At 42.6% G+C, this 13,401-nt stretch overlaps 1 protein-coding gene across 20 annotated transcripts in view; it reads left to right on the top strand.

The window, feature by feature from the left end:
- The window catches only part of DLG1 (discs large MAGUK scaffold protein 1), a 93,108-nt gene that overhangs the window by 49,684 nt on the left and 30,023 nt on the right, over positions 1 to 13,401 (top strand). For all 20 annotated transcript variants that reach the window (XM_070945605.1, XM_070945603.1, XM_070945601.1 and 17 more), the window contains 5 exons: positions 958 to 1,084; positions 4,932 to 5,088; positions 5,328 to 5,430; positions 6,190 to 6,304; positions 7,155 to 7,331. In XM_070945605.1, coding sequence (XP_070801706.1) covers positions 958 to 1,084; positions 4,932 to 5,088; positions 5,328 to 5,430; positions 6,190 to 6,304; positions 7,155 to 7,331 — 679 coding nt within the window. The remainder of the gene's footprint in view (positions 1 to 957; positions 1,085 to 4,931; positions 5,089 to 5,327; positions 5,431 to 6,189; positions 6,305 to 7,154; positions 7,332 to 13,401) is intronic.

The raw sequence follows: 13,401 nt of genomic DNA, 5'->3' as shown, positions 1-13,401 counted from the left end.
CTACCTGGAACTTTAAAATTGGTGTTGTTTTCTACTGATGAGATTGCGCCAGCTGTAATTCTGGGGTCATTCTCAAAGGCAGCCCCATGTAAAACTCATAACATTAATCGAGTGGTGGTCAAGACGTGAGTTAACATTGCAGTTACTTCCCTTTGGTGTTTTTTTCTTTTTCCTCTTCCATCCATGAGCTCCTTGAACCCGTGGCCTGGTCCTCAGAGCACTTTCTGAAACAGTTTCATCCTCCTCATGCTGTCCAGCACTTGTTAGCTTTCTCCTGAGGGCCTATTTAAAAAATGCTTTGCCCCCATTTTGAGATTCTTCACCAGGATCTGCAGGTTCAGCTTCTCTTCCAAAGTTTCCCACAGTCAAACAAATTAAGATACCACTGTCGGATGTGTGTGTGTGTGTGTGTGTGTGTGTGACTTCAGTTGGCAAATACGCTGTATGTAGATGGAGTGACTGCCAGTCCCAGCAGAGTCTGTGCTTGGCACTCTGAGGTTAGGCAACCCAGCTCCCTGTATGGGATCAGACGGCCAATGCTGGGCTGCCTTCATGGCTGCCTAAATGCGGATGACGAAAGGGTTAAAGAAGGGCAGCAGAGTGGCTGGGAAAGAGAAAGGGCATTCTCCTCTTTCATTCCACCCCCACCCCTCTACCTGTAGCAGGTGGGCCTAGGTGATATGCCCTGACATCAAGGGAGACGTGGCAGGTCAGAACTTACCTATCCAGGTGCTTAGCAGTGGCTCCTTATTGGGTTGGGGACAGGGGGTCCCCCAAGGTTCGTTCTAGCGCCTCCCAGTCATCTGGTCTGGAGGTCGAAGTGCAGCTAAGAAGGCCATTCTTTTCATTTGGCATTAGTAGCTTAGAGGTGCCAGGCAGGTGAAGGGGCAGCTGCCAATTGGCCCGGGGCAGCAGAGGGCACCTTCTTCTGAATGACCTTCCCTCTCCCCCTCCCAGCTTACTCTCAGCCTGCAGAGAACCACGTCAACCCATCAAGTTACCTGGGCCAGCCTTTGCCACCAGCCTCCCCAGGGAGATACTCACCTGTTCCTAAGGCAATGCTGGGAGAAGACAAGATCACCAGGTAGGAAGTGTCTGTGCCTTTGCAACCACTTCTGCAATATGTCACCGGATGTGGCTGAGCAGTTGTGGGGCGGGGGAGGGTGGGGTGGGGTGGGGAATGGAGAAGTTCCTGAAAGAGAATAGCTGAAACAGGGCACCCCGAAGGGAAGGAGGCGCCTGGTTGAGAGCGGGTGTCTGTGGGGCCATTCACTGCCCGGAAGGAAGGCTCTCATTAGGCCGGCTGAAACTTTGCACGGTAGCTCCCACCTCCAAGAAGAAATATTCTGTCGGTGGATTGCAGGCAGTCCTTGACTTATGACCGTAAGTTTCTAGAAGGAGTGCTCACGGCCGGAACAGCACTTCCAGCTGTGTCACGGCTGCGTTTCCAATGCTTGGCAGCTGGGCTCACGTTTATGACTTGTCGCAGTGTGGTGCAGCTGTGCGTGATTTGCAACATTTCCTCCTCTCCTCCCTCTTCCTCCTCTGCTAGTTTCCAGAGAACGGATTCAGTTTTAGAACTATATGAGTTGCTTAAGGGTTGTATGATTGGGACTGAAAACTATGTGATTCATTTAATGATTGCAGTAAAATAGTCATAAATCACATCTGGTTACGTGGGTGCCTTGACTTACCACTGTCATGATTTAACAACTGAAACAAAGGTGGCCATAGGTTGAGGACTACCCATAATGAAGTGCTGTTCCTGTGGAGTTTTTGCTCTTCTCGGGGCCCTGGCAGTTCTTCCTTCTTCCTCTTGGCTGGATTGACTGTGAGGCCTGTCACTTGAGGAAAGGGGGATGCCCAGAGATGTGCAGTGATCAGTTGAGCCCTGGACAGCAGGAGCATTTATGCTGTGCATCTTGACAGCGTCTTTCAAGGAAGATTGGGTGCAGAACGCCTCCCTCTGCCCCGCAGCCCCAGCAGCTCTGGGGGGCACTGGCTAGCGAGCCCCCAGCAGCCTCCAGTGGGGCGCTGACTAGCGAGGGCCTGGCTGCTTTTGGGGCTAGTGGCGGAAGTGGGAAGGGAGAGCCAGGATCAGTCAGCAGCCCGGATGGGAAATCCAGGTGGCTTGGCAGAGCTGCTTGTCCACAGTTGGATGGGGATCGAACATGTTTAATTAAATCGGATAAGGAGGCGCATAGGTTGGATTGAAGGAATAACCTCTGGTACCCAGAAGAGGCCTTGCTGGAATTCCTGCAATGGGAGCCGTGTGGTGGATCCAGCCGAAGGACTTGTGGGGTTTCTCTTGTGGAAGTCTCATTCATACGTTCTTTTTATGCCTTAGAAATTCTGCCAAGTAGACATTCAGTGTATACTTGGCATACATTCTGTTAGCTTAAGTATTAAGAAGCATGTTTCTCAGGAGAATTTTGCTAATACCAAATTGTGGATGACTTCTCTTAATGGAAACTCTACTTCTTGGGTCCCTTCTAGAATATTCACATAATGGAGGTGAGTGGGTTGGACTGTCTTGACATCAAAGTGAAATACAGGTGGTCCTCGCTTACTGTCAAGCCCCAGAGAGGACGCAGTGAGAGCCACTCGAGTTCAGATCTTTATTTGCTTACACTTTTTGGACAGAATCTGGCTATAACCTTCTGATCTCACAGATCTATTCTGGGAGATTCTAGGCTGCGATTACCCTGAACCTCTTCCTCCTTCCCCCGTCCAGGATGCGGCTGTGCAGTCTCTCGGCTTGGGCCCCTCTGTGGAAGGGGCCACCTCCTCCCTGGGAAGCCGGAGGTCTTCCTCCCCACTCCTCCTCCAGCTGCACTTTCCATCACACTTCCCAGGGACAAAAGGGCCTGGGAACTCTGTCCCTGAGCGACCCGGTTGTCCGGGGGGCTGATGTTGCATGGCCGTGCTGGCTCACGCATGGCATTTGTAGCAGTTCCGGTTGCCGCCACGAGACAAATCTTGCATGACTGCAGCGTCCAGCATCTGGGTGGTCACCACCTGGGATCTCCCACCGCTTCCCCATTGGATTCGCTTGCCAGAAGCCGACCATAGTGGAGGTCGCAGAGGGTGATCCCTGTGGCCCTGGAGACGCTGCAAGAGCCCCAAGCCTTAGGAGGGACTGTGGGGGTCCCTCATCCAAGCACTATTTCTAGGAAACATGAATTCTGAGGGTGGGGAGAGCTGTCATTTGGGTGGAAGACAGGACCCCTATTTGGGGGCTCTTGAGGAAGGAAAATGTCTGTGTTTTTTTTTTAATCCTTCTCCGAAGGACAAGTGTGGTCTGTCTCGAAGGGCTCCGGGGAAGGCTTTGCAGCCACAGTGTCTGCCGAGGCTCAGCTTGGAGCTCTGGCACTCTCAGCTTCCTCTCTCTCTCTCTCTCTCTCTCTCTCTCTCTCTCTCTCTCTCTCTCTCTCTCTCTCTCTCTCTCTCTTTCCCTCCCTCCCTCCCTCCCTCTCTCTCTCTCTCTCTCTCTCTCTCTCTCTCACACACACACACACACACACACACACACACGACCAGTTGCACTTTATACATTTCTGTTGTGATGGATGGGTTCGACAGACAAGCTTTAACATAATGAGAGTTCAGTTCCCATTGTCTTCAGCTGTTTCCCTGGGAAAAAAACACCAAAAGACTCAACAGAGGCTACATCGTACTTCTTTCAATAAAAAGAAATACAATTCATGCAAATATTGGAATGCATTGTGTTTATTATTATTATATTATTATAATTTTATTTCTATACCGCCCTTCTCCCGGAGGACTCAGGGTGGTGTACAGCCTATTAAAAGCACAAAGACAAACATCAATTAAAAATAATTAAAATTATTTAAATAGTTTCGGCTCAAATTTAAAACCGCCAAAATTTAAAACACCCAATTTAAAATCATTACATGGATAGCCTGGCCTGGTGGAACAGCAGGGTCTTGAGGGCACAGCGAAATACATGGAGGTCAGAGATCTTACGCATTTCCGGGGGCAGTTCATTCCACAGGGCAGGGACTCCCACAGAGAAGGCCCTCCCCCTGGGTGTCGCCAGCCGACATAACTTGGCTGATGGCACCCTAAGGAGACCCCCTCTGTGGGAGCGGACTGGCCAGTGGGAGGCTATTGGTGGCAAAAGTCGGTCTCGAAGGTACCCAGGTCCTATGCCATGGAGCGCTTTAAAGGTGGTAACCAGCATCTTGAATCGCATTCGGAAGACCACTGGAAGCCAGTGCAGCTCGCGCAGGAGGGGTGTCACGTGGGCACAACGAGTTGCGCCCATAACCTCCCGTTTATGTAGAAATGGCTTGAGTAAATTGTCGTATTTATTCAATTAAGTATCCTGTTCTCTAATAAGAGCAACTGTGGGTGGCTAGTATATTTCTAACATATACTGTTGGAGAGTGAGTTAATTCTTTATGTAAATACAGTATGTTCCATTTGGAAAAAAGGTTAATACTAATAACTTGATTTTGAGATGGTTAGGATGAACTGTATAGATTTTAATCTATTACATTGACTATAGATGATAATAAATAAATAAATACGGATTGTAATAGGTTTATATAACGTTTATAGATACATATATCTGTATATATATGTCCTCAGTTTTCTTTTATTATTATTTTTTCTTTCTTTGTCTTTGTCTTTATAAAAACAAACAAACAAACAAAAAGAAACAGTGTTTAGAGTCTCTGCAGAGTGAGAACTAATTGATTAAAACCTCAATTCTTTCCAGTTGCATTTGATATATTTTTTGGTAGTTTTAGCAGTAAAAAGAAGAGTTTCTTGCTGAAATCTTTATTCGTGTGCCTATTAAATCCTTAATTTGTTGATTAAAAATGCCTTGTGCACCTTTGGCTGTTGTTATCCCGAGGCCACTGCTGTCCGTGCCGGAGTGACTGTAATTCGTTTCTCCTTTTAAGGGAGCCACGGAAGCTGGTGCTGCATCGGGGCTCCACAGGACTTGGCTTCAACATCGTGGGGGGAGAGGACGGGGAGGGGATTTTTGTCTCCTTCATCCTTGCCGGGGGGCCTGCAGACCTCAGTGGGGAGCTCAGGAAAGGAGACCGCATCATTTCGGTAAGACCCTGCAAAGGAGGATACCAGTCAGGTCTTCTTGGGCCTTGGGAGTCTTCTTCGACAAGGGTCCCCGGACCGTGCTGGGCTCTGCCTGGCAAGGAGGGCCGGGGGGAAGGCCTCTGTGACTTACCAAGAGGCAGCTTGGCCGTCTGCAAGAGGCCGGCTTGGGTTCCAACCCGGTTGATTTGGTGACATCCACGTCCTGATGTGAGCGATGGTTCCTTTGTGTTGCTTTTCAGGTAAATGGCATGGACCTCAAAGCTGCAACCCACGAAGAGGCAGCCGCTGCCTTGAAAAACGCCGGTCAGTCCGTCACTATCGTAGCTCAATATCGTCCAGAAGGCAAGTGATTGATCAGATTAAAACCTCTTTCTCTTGGGAATCTCCTGCTCTAAGATCTTGCAATGGCAGAGAGGCTCGAAGGCTGAGAATGTTGATGACATGAGTTACAGGTAGTTTGCTTCTTAGGTGACTGTGTCAAGGCCCAAGTACAAAAAGGGTAGGGAATTGATGCAAGGTGCCAGGAAGAGGTCACACTCGGGGGTGGGGGAGGGCTGCCCCTCTGAAGCAGCACCCTCTGATGGGATCTGGGAGAGGGGCTCCCCCTGTGCCCCCCACCCCACCCCCTCCGGCATTCCAATGGCTCTGAACCTCTTAGTCCTTGGCAGGCCTGGCTCACCCCCTCACCTATGGGTTCAGATACGCCTCTTCGTTATCCCCAGCCTCACGTGCACTTTCCTTACGTGTCACCTTTTGCTTTCTTGTGTTGTTTTTCTTTTCTTCCTTTTAAAAAAACCCACCCAGAGTCGCAAACTGTGATTACCCGGTTTGCAATATTTTAAAAACAAAACACCTAATAACATATTCCAGCTTCATTCTGAGATATTCTTCAGAATGGGAATCTGGCTCTGTGGGAAATGACCCTGCATTGCCTAGTTTAGTCCTCAGTTAGTGACAGTGAGTGGAGCCAAAATTTATGTCAATAAGCACTCTGGTTGTAAGAGCTGTTGTTATTTGACCACATTTCTTAACGATATTCTTAACCTGATATTCTGCAGCAATGGCATTTGTGGAACTGACCAGCATTTCCCTTTTCCTTAGAATATGGCCGTTTTGAAGCCAAAATACACGACTTGCGAGAGCAGATGATGAGCAGCAGCATGAGCTCAGGATCTGGCTCTCTGCGGACCAGCCAGAAACGGTCCCTCTATGTTAGGTGAGGCTTCGGGGGCTGTTGAGGGGCCTGGCTTTGTTGCTGACCCCATTGTCTCTTTAAAGATGACACTATCTGGCGGACAGCTGAGAGGCTTTGGAGCCTGGCAGCCCTAGCTAACTTGGTTTGGCAGTATAGGCCTGGATATTTGAGGCTCCCCGGTACTACTGTATCTCTCCCTCCTGAATGTCATGAAACCTGATCCATCAGGGGTTTATCTAGTCATTCTGCTTGGCTTGGCCATTTGCAGACCCCCCCCTGCTTTTGTTCTTCTCCAGATGTTCTCATCTGGCTCTCCTCCTCCTCCTCCTCCTCGGGTCTCAAGACATGAGGAGCCTTCCTTCACCCAGCATTTGCCCCGGCTGCTCTGTTTCGGGATCAGCTCTTCAGCCTCTGCATTTCATTTAAGAGTTTCATCCACCCCGTCTCAGTAACACCCATTAAGCCGTATTTGCTTCTCTACATTAAGGTGCCTTTCTGTAGGTTTCTCACACTCTGTGACTTGGCATGGCAAGACTCAAAGTCTTGGCTCATTAACTTGAGCAACTGGTACAACTGTAGAAGCAAAGCAGAATATATTCGTACTGCAGGAAGAATATGGGACTTATCATTTTTTAGGGTGCTGAAATCGCAACTTAATGCAGCAGCCCCTCCCCCAGCTGATGATGCACCATCAAGCTTCGTCGTGCATGTCCGTTGCCCACCACTGTGTTTGGAGCAGTTAATTGGTTTTCTCCAGGGGATGCAAAGGTCTTCCTTGGGAATCTTGTCCTCCCCACCAGAATTGCTGGCTTTTTCCTTCCGATTCTGTCCCCTGGCTACCTGTTTTCTCTTTTTTCCCCTTTATCTGCAGAGCCCTCTTTGACTACGACAAGACTAAAGACAGTGGCCTCCCCAGCCAGGGGCTGAACTTCCGCTTTGGCAATATCCTCCACGTCATCAACGCCTCGGATGATGAATGGTGGCAGGCACGACTGGTGATGCCAGGCGGGGAGAGTGACCAGGTTGGCGTCATTCCCAGCAAACGCAGGTAGCTGTCTCGCACGGCGGCTTGAGGCCTGCCAGGAAAGGGGTTGTGGGAGAGAGGAGCCCCATTTAGGATTGGCTGCTTTTTTATCAGGCTGTCTGTGCGAACTGTTGGTTGGCGTCCAGAGGGGCTTCAGAGATAGTCCAATCACATGGCGGCAGGGAGCAGGATGCAGGAACAGGAACAGCATATGCTTTATTGCTGTTCTAGACAGGAATCTTGCCAGACTAAAGCACACTCTATATAGCAATCACACAAATCCTGTGAAGTTTTTTTTTAATAAAAAGTTTTTTATTTTTATTTTTCATCAACATATTTAAATGTACAGTCTCTTATCCATCATTAATCATTATTCATTCATCTTATCTTTTTACTTTCATTTGTTAATTGTTCGGGCCTGCTCTTTTACCATTTCCTCTCCTTTATTTTACCACAACCTTTCCTCTTCCTCTTCCCTTCTCTTCCTTCTTCTATCTCTTTCTACTTTCCTCATTCCTCCTCTCCTTCCCTTTTCTACTTCCTCTCCCCTTTCCCCACTTCTCTCTTCTTCCTCCCTTTCTAACCCTCTCTCCTACTCTTCTTTCCCCTCCCTTTTCTTCCTCTCCTTTTCCCTCTCTTCTATCCATCTCTCTCCTTTCCTCCCTACTCCCCTCCTTCCCTCTCTCTACTCCTCTCTCCTTTTACACTCCCTTGTTGTTTCCATGGTATGGTATGGAGTATTAAGATGCTAATTGAGCAGCCCTGATTTTCTATTTATATACATCTTCATTTCAGATTCTTTTTTGTTTTATAATTACATCTCTTCTATCATTCCTGTACATTATTACTCAATCCGTGTATTATCTGGGTACAACATTTTTGTGCCATCATCTTCAACATTTATCATCATTTTCTTAATGTATACATTTATCTTTCCTCTTACATTTAATTTTAATGACACTACAACATATTATTATCTATATTCACTTTCTATCCATTGATAAAATGGATAGAAATCCATACAATATATGGATTTCCCCCATATATTGTAATACTCCGACTCCCAATGCCAATGTCAATGTCAATCTATTCATTTCTGCACATTCCAATATTTTCTTAATTACCTCTCCCTTTGTAGGAATTTTGTGCAATACCATTTTTGCCGCCTTTATTAGATGTATTATCAAATATATATATTTTTTACTATACTTCTCTGATAGGATACCCAACAGGAACAATTCTGGTTTTAAATCAATATGTTGCTGTATCATTTGTTCTAACCATATTTTAATTTTTTCCCAATAATTTCTCGCTTCTGGACATGTCCACCACATATGATAATACGATCCCGGTATCTGATGGCATTTCCAACATTTAGCTAATTTATCTTTAAACATTTTTGCCAGTCTTTCTGGTGACATGTGCCATCTATAAAACATTTTATACAAAGTCTCTTTATATGCTGTGGCCATTGTTAATTTATAATTTCTTTCCCATAATTGCTACCATTTATCTAACTCAATTGTATAACCAACATTTTTTGCCCATTGATTCTTTAACTTGTTCTTCTTCCAAGTTTACTCCAAGTAAATGACTATATAATTTCCTAATAGTTTTTTCATATGTTGCTGTGAGTATTTCATCCAATACTGTCATTTCCAAATAAAAACCATATAGTTTTGCATCTTTTTCATATCTCGATTGTATTTGCAGCTGAGTATACCACTCCATTTCAATCCCTTGTTCATCTAGTTCTTGTTTCGTTTTCAATTCCCCTGTTGCTGATAAAATATCTTTATATCTTACAATGTTTCCCATATTAATAATATTTGGATGTACTAATCCTTCCATTGTTGAAAGCCATGTTGGTATTTTCAAATAATGTTTTTCTCTCCTCTCCCATACTAATAATAACGCATTTCTTACATATTCATTGGCATCCTTCAATCTCAAGAGACTATGGTATTGTGCTCTGGAAAGAGATCCTAAAAAAGCATCTAGTGTGACTAAAAAGGCCAATTCGAGAGTGGCCATCCCTTCCACACTGAGGGCAGATACATTCTGTCCCCTGCCCAGCCCCCAGATTTCGCTGGTTCCGGGACTGCCTTTTTGCCTCAGCCTGCCGAACAAGTTTCTCTTCGAATTGGAGAAGGCCATGCTGCGTCTTTAGCCTCCAAGCTGAACGATCAGAGGTCAAGGTTTCCCAGTTGTTAATGTCCATTCCCAGGGCCTTTAGGTCCCTCTTGCAGATATCCTTATATCGCAGCTGTGGTCTTCCTCTGAGGCGTTTTCCTGCACTAATTCTCCATACAGGAGATTTTGGAATCTGATGATCAGCCATTCTCACGACATGCCCCAGCCAGCGTAGACGTCGCTGTTTCAATAGTGTATACATGCTAGAAATTCCAGCACGTTCCAAGACTGCGCTATTTGGAACTTTGTCCTGCCAGGTGATTCCAAGAATTCGTCGGAGACAGCGCATATGAAAGGTGTTTGTAATGCCTTTGAAAATAACTATACATCTTATTTTTCCCATACCATAAAAAAGCGTGCCAACCCAATTGTAAGTCGTGCCCCTCCAAAGTTAGTAATACTCCTCCTCTTAGTCTTGCATCTTGTAACATTTTCATATTAATTCTCACCTTTTTTCCCTGCCATATAAATTTCAATATCATTCTATTCAAGTTTTCAAAATATTTCTTTTCTAGTGTTATTGGTATTGTTTGAAATAAAAACAACAGTCTAGGTAATATGTTCATCTTAACTACTGCTATTCTTTCCATTAATGATAATTACAATTTTCCCCATCTTTCCAGGTCCATTTCAATTTGTCCTTTCAATTTGTAATAATTATCATTTTTAATCGTTGCACACCTTGCTGTTAATTGTATTCCTAAATACCTTACTTTTTTGGTAATTTTTCTCCATTAAGTCTCTTTTCTGTTTATCTGTGATATTTTTCACCAATATCTTTGTTTTATCTTTGTTAATTTTCAATCTTGCCACCTCTTCATATTCCTCTATTTGTTCTATCAGTTTGGGTCCTATTTCTAATGGCTCCTCTAAAATAAATACTAGATCATCTGCAAATGCTTGCAGTTTATACTCTTCTTTTTTTAATTCTTATCCCTTTTATCTCTTCATTTTGTCTTATATTTCTATTTAACACCTCCAATGTCAACACAAAGAACAAGGGGGATAGAGGATATCCCTGCCTTGTTCCTTTCATGATATTAATTTTCTCTGTCATATCTCCATTTATTATCACCTTTGAAGATTCTTTGCTATAAATTATCTCAATCATATTTATAAATCTTCCCCCAAAGTCCATAGTCTGTAGTTGTTTTGTCATAAATTGCCAATTCATATTGTCAAAGGCCTTTTGTGCGTCAAGAAACATCAATACCATTTGCTTTTCTGGATGTGCTTTATAATATTCCAAAGTGTTCAAAGTCATCCTCATATTGTCTCTAATTTGTCTCTTTGGTTTTGATCTGCATGTATGAAATCATTTAACAACCTCTTCAATCTATTCGCCATTATTGATGCCAATCTTTTATAATCTGCATTTAACAAAGAAATTGGTCTATAGTTTTTAACATTGTAAATCTGTACCTTCTTTTGGTATAAGAGTAATATATGCCTCCATCCAAGAGTCAGGTATTTTTGCATTCACTAAAAGATCATAAAATACTTCCAACATTGTATTGCTAATTACATCCTGAAAAGTTTTATACAGTTCTGCTGGTAACCCATCTGAACCTGGTGTTTTACCATTCTTTTGTTTTTTAATCCCCTCTATTACTTCCATCATCGTTATCCTTCCCTCCAAGGCCTTCTTGTATTTTTCTGGTATTTTTGGTAAATCAGACTTTTCTAAATATTGTATAATCTTCTCTTTTGGTATTGTCTCTTATTTCTGTACCACTTTTTTCTTTTCTTCATTTCAATAACATAGCTGTCCTTCTTCATCCATTAATTGATTAATTAGTTTTTTTCCCTTCTCCTTTTTCATTTTGTGTGCCAGCCGTCTGCCTGGCTTATTAGCATTTTCAAAAAAGTTTTGTTTAGATATCTTGATTTTATAAGCCAAATCCTTTTTTTCAATTAAGTTCATTTCATGTTTTTTTAAATCCATTTGATTTTTAATCCTCTTATTTTGCGTGTCTTTTTGTAATTCTATCTCCCATTTCTTGTATTCTTCCTCCAGTTTTTTTTTTTGCATTTGTCTTTTCTTTTTATTTCTTTTTCCCAGGTAAATCATTGCCAACCCTCGAATATATGCTTTTACTGTATCCCACACATTTTGCAATGATGTGTCTTCCTTTTTATTTTCCTTGAAGAAGAAAACCAATTCTTTCTCCACAAATAGTTGAAACTCTTTTTTTTTTAATATTGTTTGATTCAAAGTCCATCTTGATCTCTTTCTTTTGCCCTTCCATGTAATTATAATCAGATTATGGTCAGCCCAAATGCTTGCTTCAATGTTTATATCTTGTACATTAGCTAATAAATCAATTGACATCCACATCATATCTATTCTGGACCATGACCTATGTCTATTTGAATAAAAGATATACTGTTTTTCTTTCAAATGTCTTTCTCTCCAGGCATCTTGAATGCCTAGTTCCTCTATCATTATAAAAAAAGCCTTTGGGAGCGTTTTTCTAGATTTTTTTATTGACTTTTGTCGTCTTATAGTCCCACTCAACTTCCCTTATCGCATTGAAGTCTCCCATTATACAAATATTGTCATACTCAAATTCTATTATTTTCCTGTGCAATTTTCCATAAAATTCTTCTTGCTTGTTCTTTGGAGCATATATCGCCACCAAGAGTATTTGTTTATAGTTCATTGTTACTTCCACCATAAGGATCCTCCCTTCTTCATCAGCAAATATTTGTTTGGGTTCTAATTTCTTTTTAATATATAATATTATACCTCTTTTACTTTGATGTGTCAATGCAGTAAATAGTACACCCAATTTTGAATACTCCAATAATTTTTTGTGTTGCTTTCTAATATGAACTTGAAAACATACTATGTCCATTTTTAGTTTTCCCAATTTATTAAGAGTTCTTTTCTTTTTTATTACCAAATTCAATCCATTAATATTTATTGATATTGCTTTTATTTCTTCTTCCATGTTTTACCTGTTACTAGTTTTTGTCTATCTTGTCGTTCTTATTTCTCTTTGGTCCTTGGGATCGTTTGACCTTGCCCCTTCTCTTATTGCCCTTTCTTCTTGTTCTTTTAACATCTCTCTTTTTTTATCTTCTTTTTCTTTTACCACTTCAACTTGGACTCTAGTTTCTCTTTCCTCTCTCAGCTTTTATTTTATTTATTTATTTATTTTATTTGATTTATATGCCGCCCTATCTCCATAGGACTCAGGGCAGCTCACAACAATAAAATATTTATTCTTGGGCTTCTTGAAGCCCAAATATTGGTTATAAAATAATTCCGCTTTCTCTATCTCTGTCCAATCTATGTCTTTGCTCTTGCCAGTACACCAATATTCCTTCTGGTATTAACCATCTAAAGTTTACTCCTTTTTTAATTAAAGGTTTTGTCAAAAATTGATATTCTTTCCTCAGATCCCTTACTCTTCTAGGTATCTGTTTCACCACCACACTCTCTCTCTCTATCTTTATACTTTATTGGAGTATTTCTTGCTATCTGCAATATTTCTGTTTTTATTGCTTTCCTGGTAAATCTTACATGCACCTCTCTTGGCAGTTTATTTCACATTGCATATCGAGTATGTGCTCTGTATATCTCATCGATCCCATTTAATATCTTTTCCTTCGTTTCCTCCATCACTTCTGCCAGCATCTCCGCCACCACTTCTGCCAAATTCTCTCCCTTCTCTTCTTCTATATTTTGAAATCTTAAATAATACTCCACTCTATCCAGTTCCAGAGAGATAATTGTTTTTTCCTGATTTTTGTCAGTTATTGTGAGTCTATCATCCATCTCCTCCACTCTTTTTTCTGTTGAGTCTGCCTTTTCTTCCACTTTTTGTATTCTTTCTTCATTTTTCCCTTCACATCTTTAAGCTCCCCTTCTACTTTTTCCATTCTCTCATCCAGT

This window comes from Pituophis catenifer, unplaced genomic scaffold (assembly GCF_029215685.1).
Source record: "Pituophis catenifer annectens isolate HBS135680 unplaced genomic scaffold, rPitCat1.0.hap2 SCAF_6, whole genome shotgun sequence".
In the NCBI taxonomy this organism is placed as follows: Eukaryota; Metazoa; Chordata; class Lepidosauria; order Squamata; family Colubridae; genus Pituophis; species Pituophis catenifer.
The sequence above is the reverse complement of the archived record's forward strand: the minus strand, read 5'-3'. Positions and strand labels throughout refer to the sequence as shown.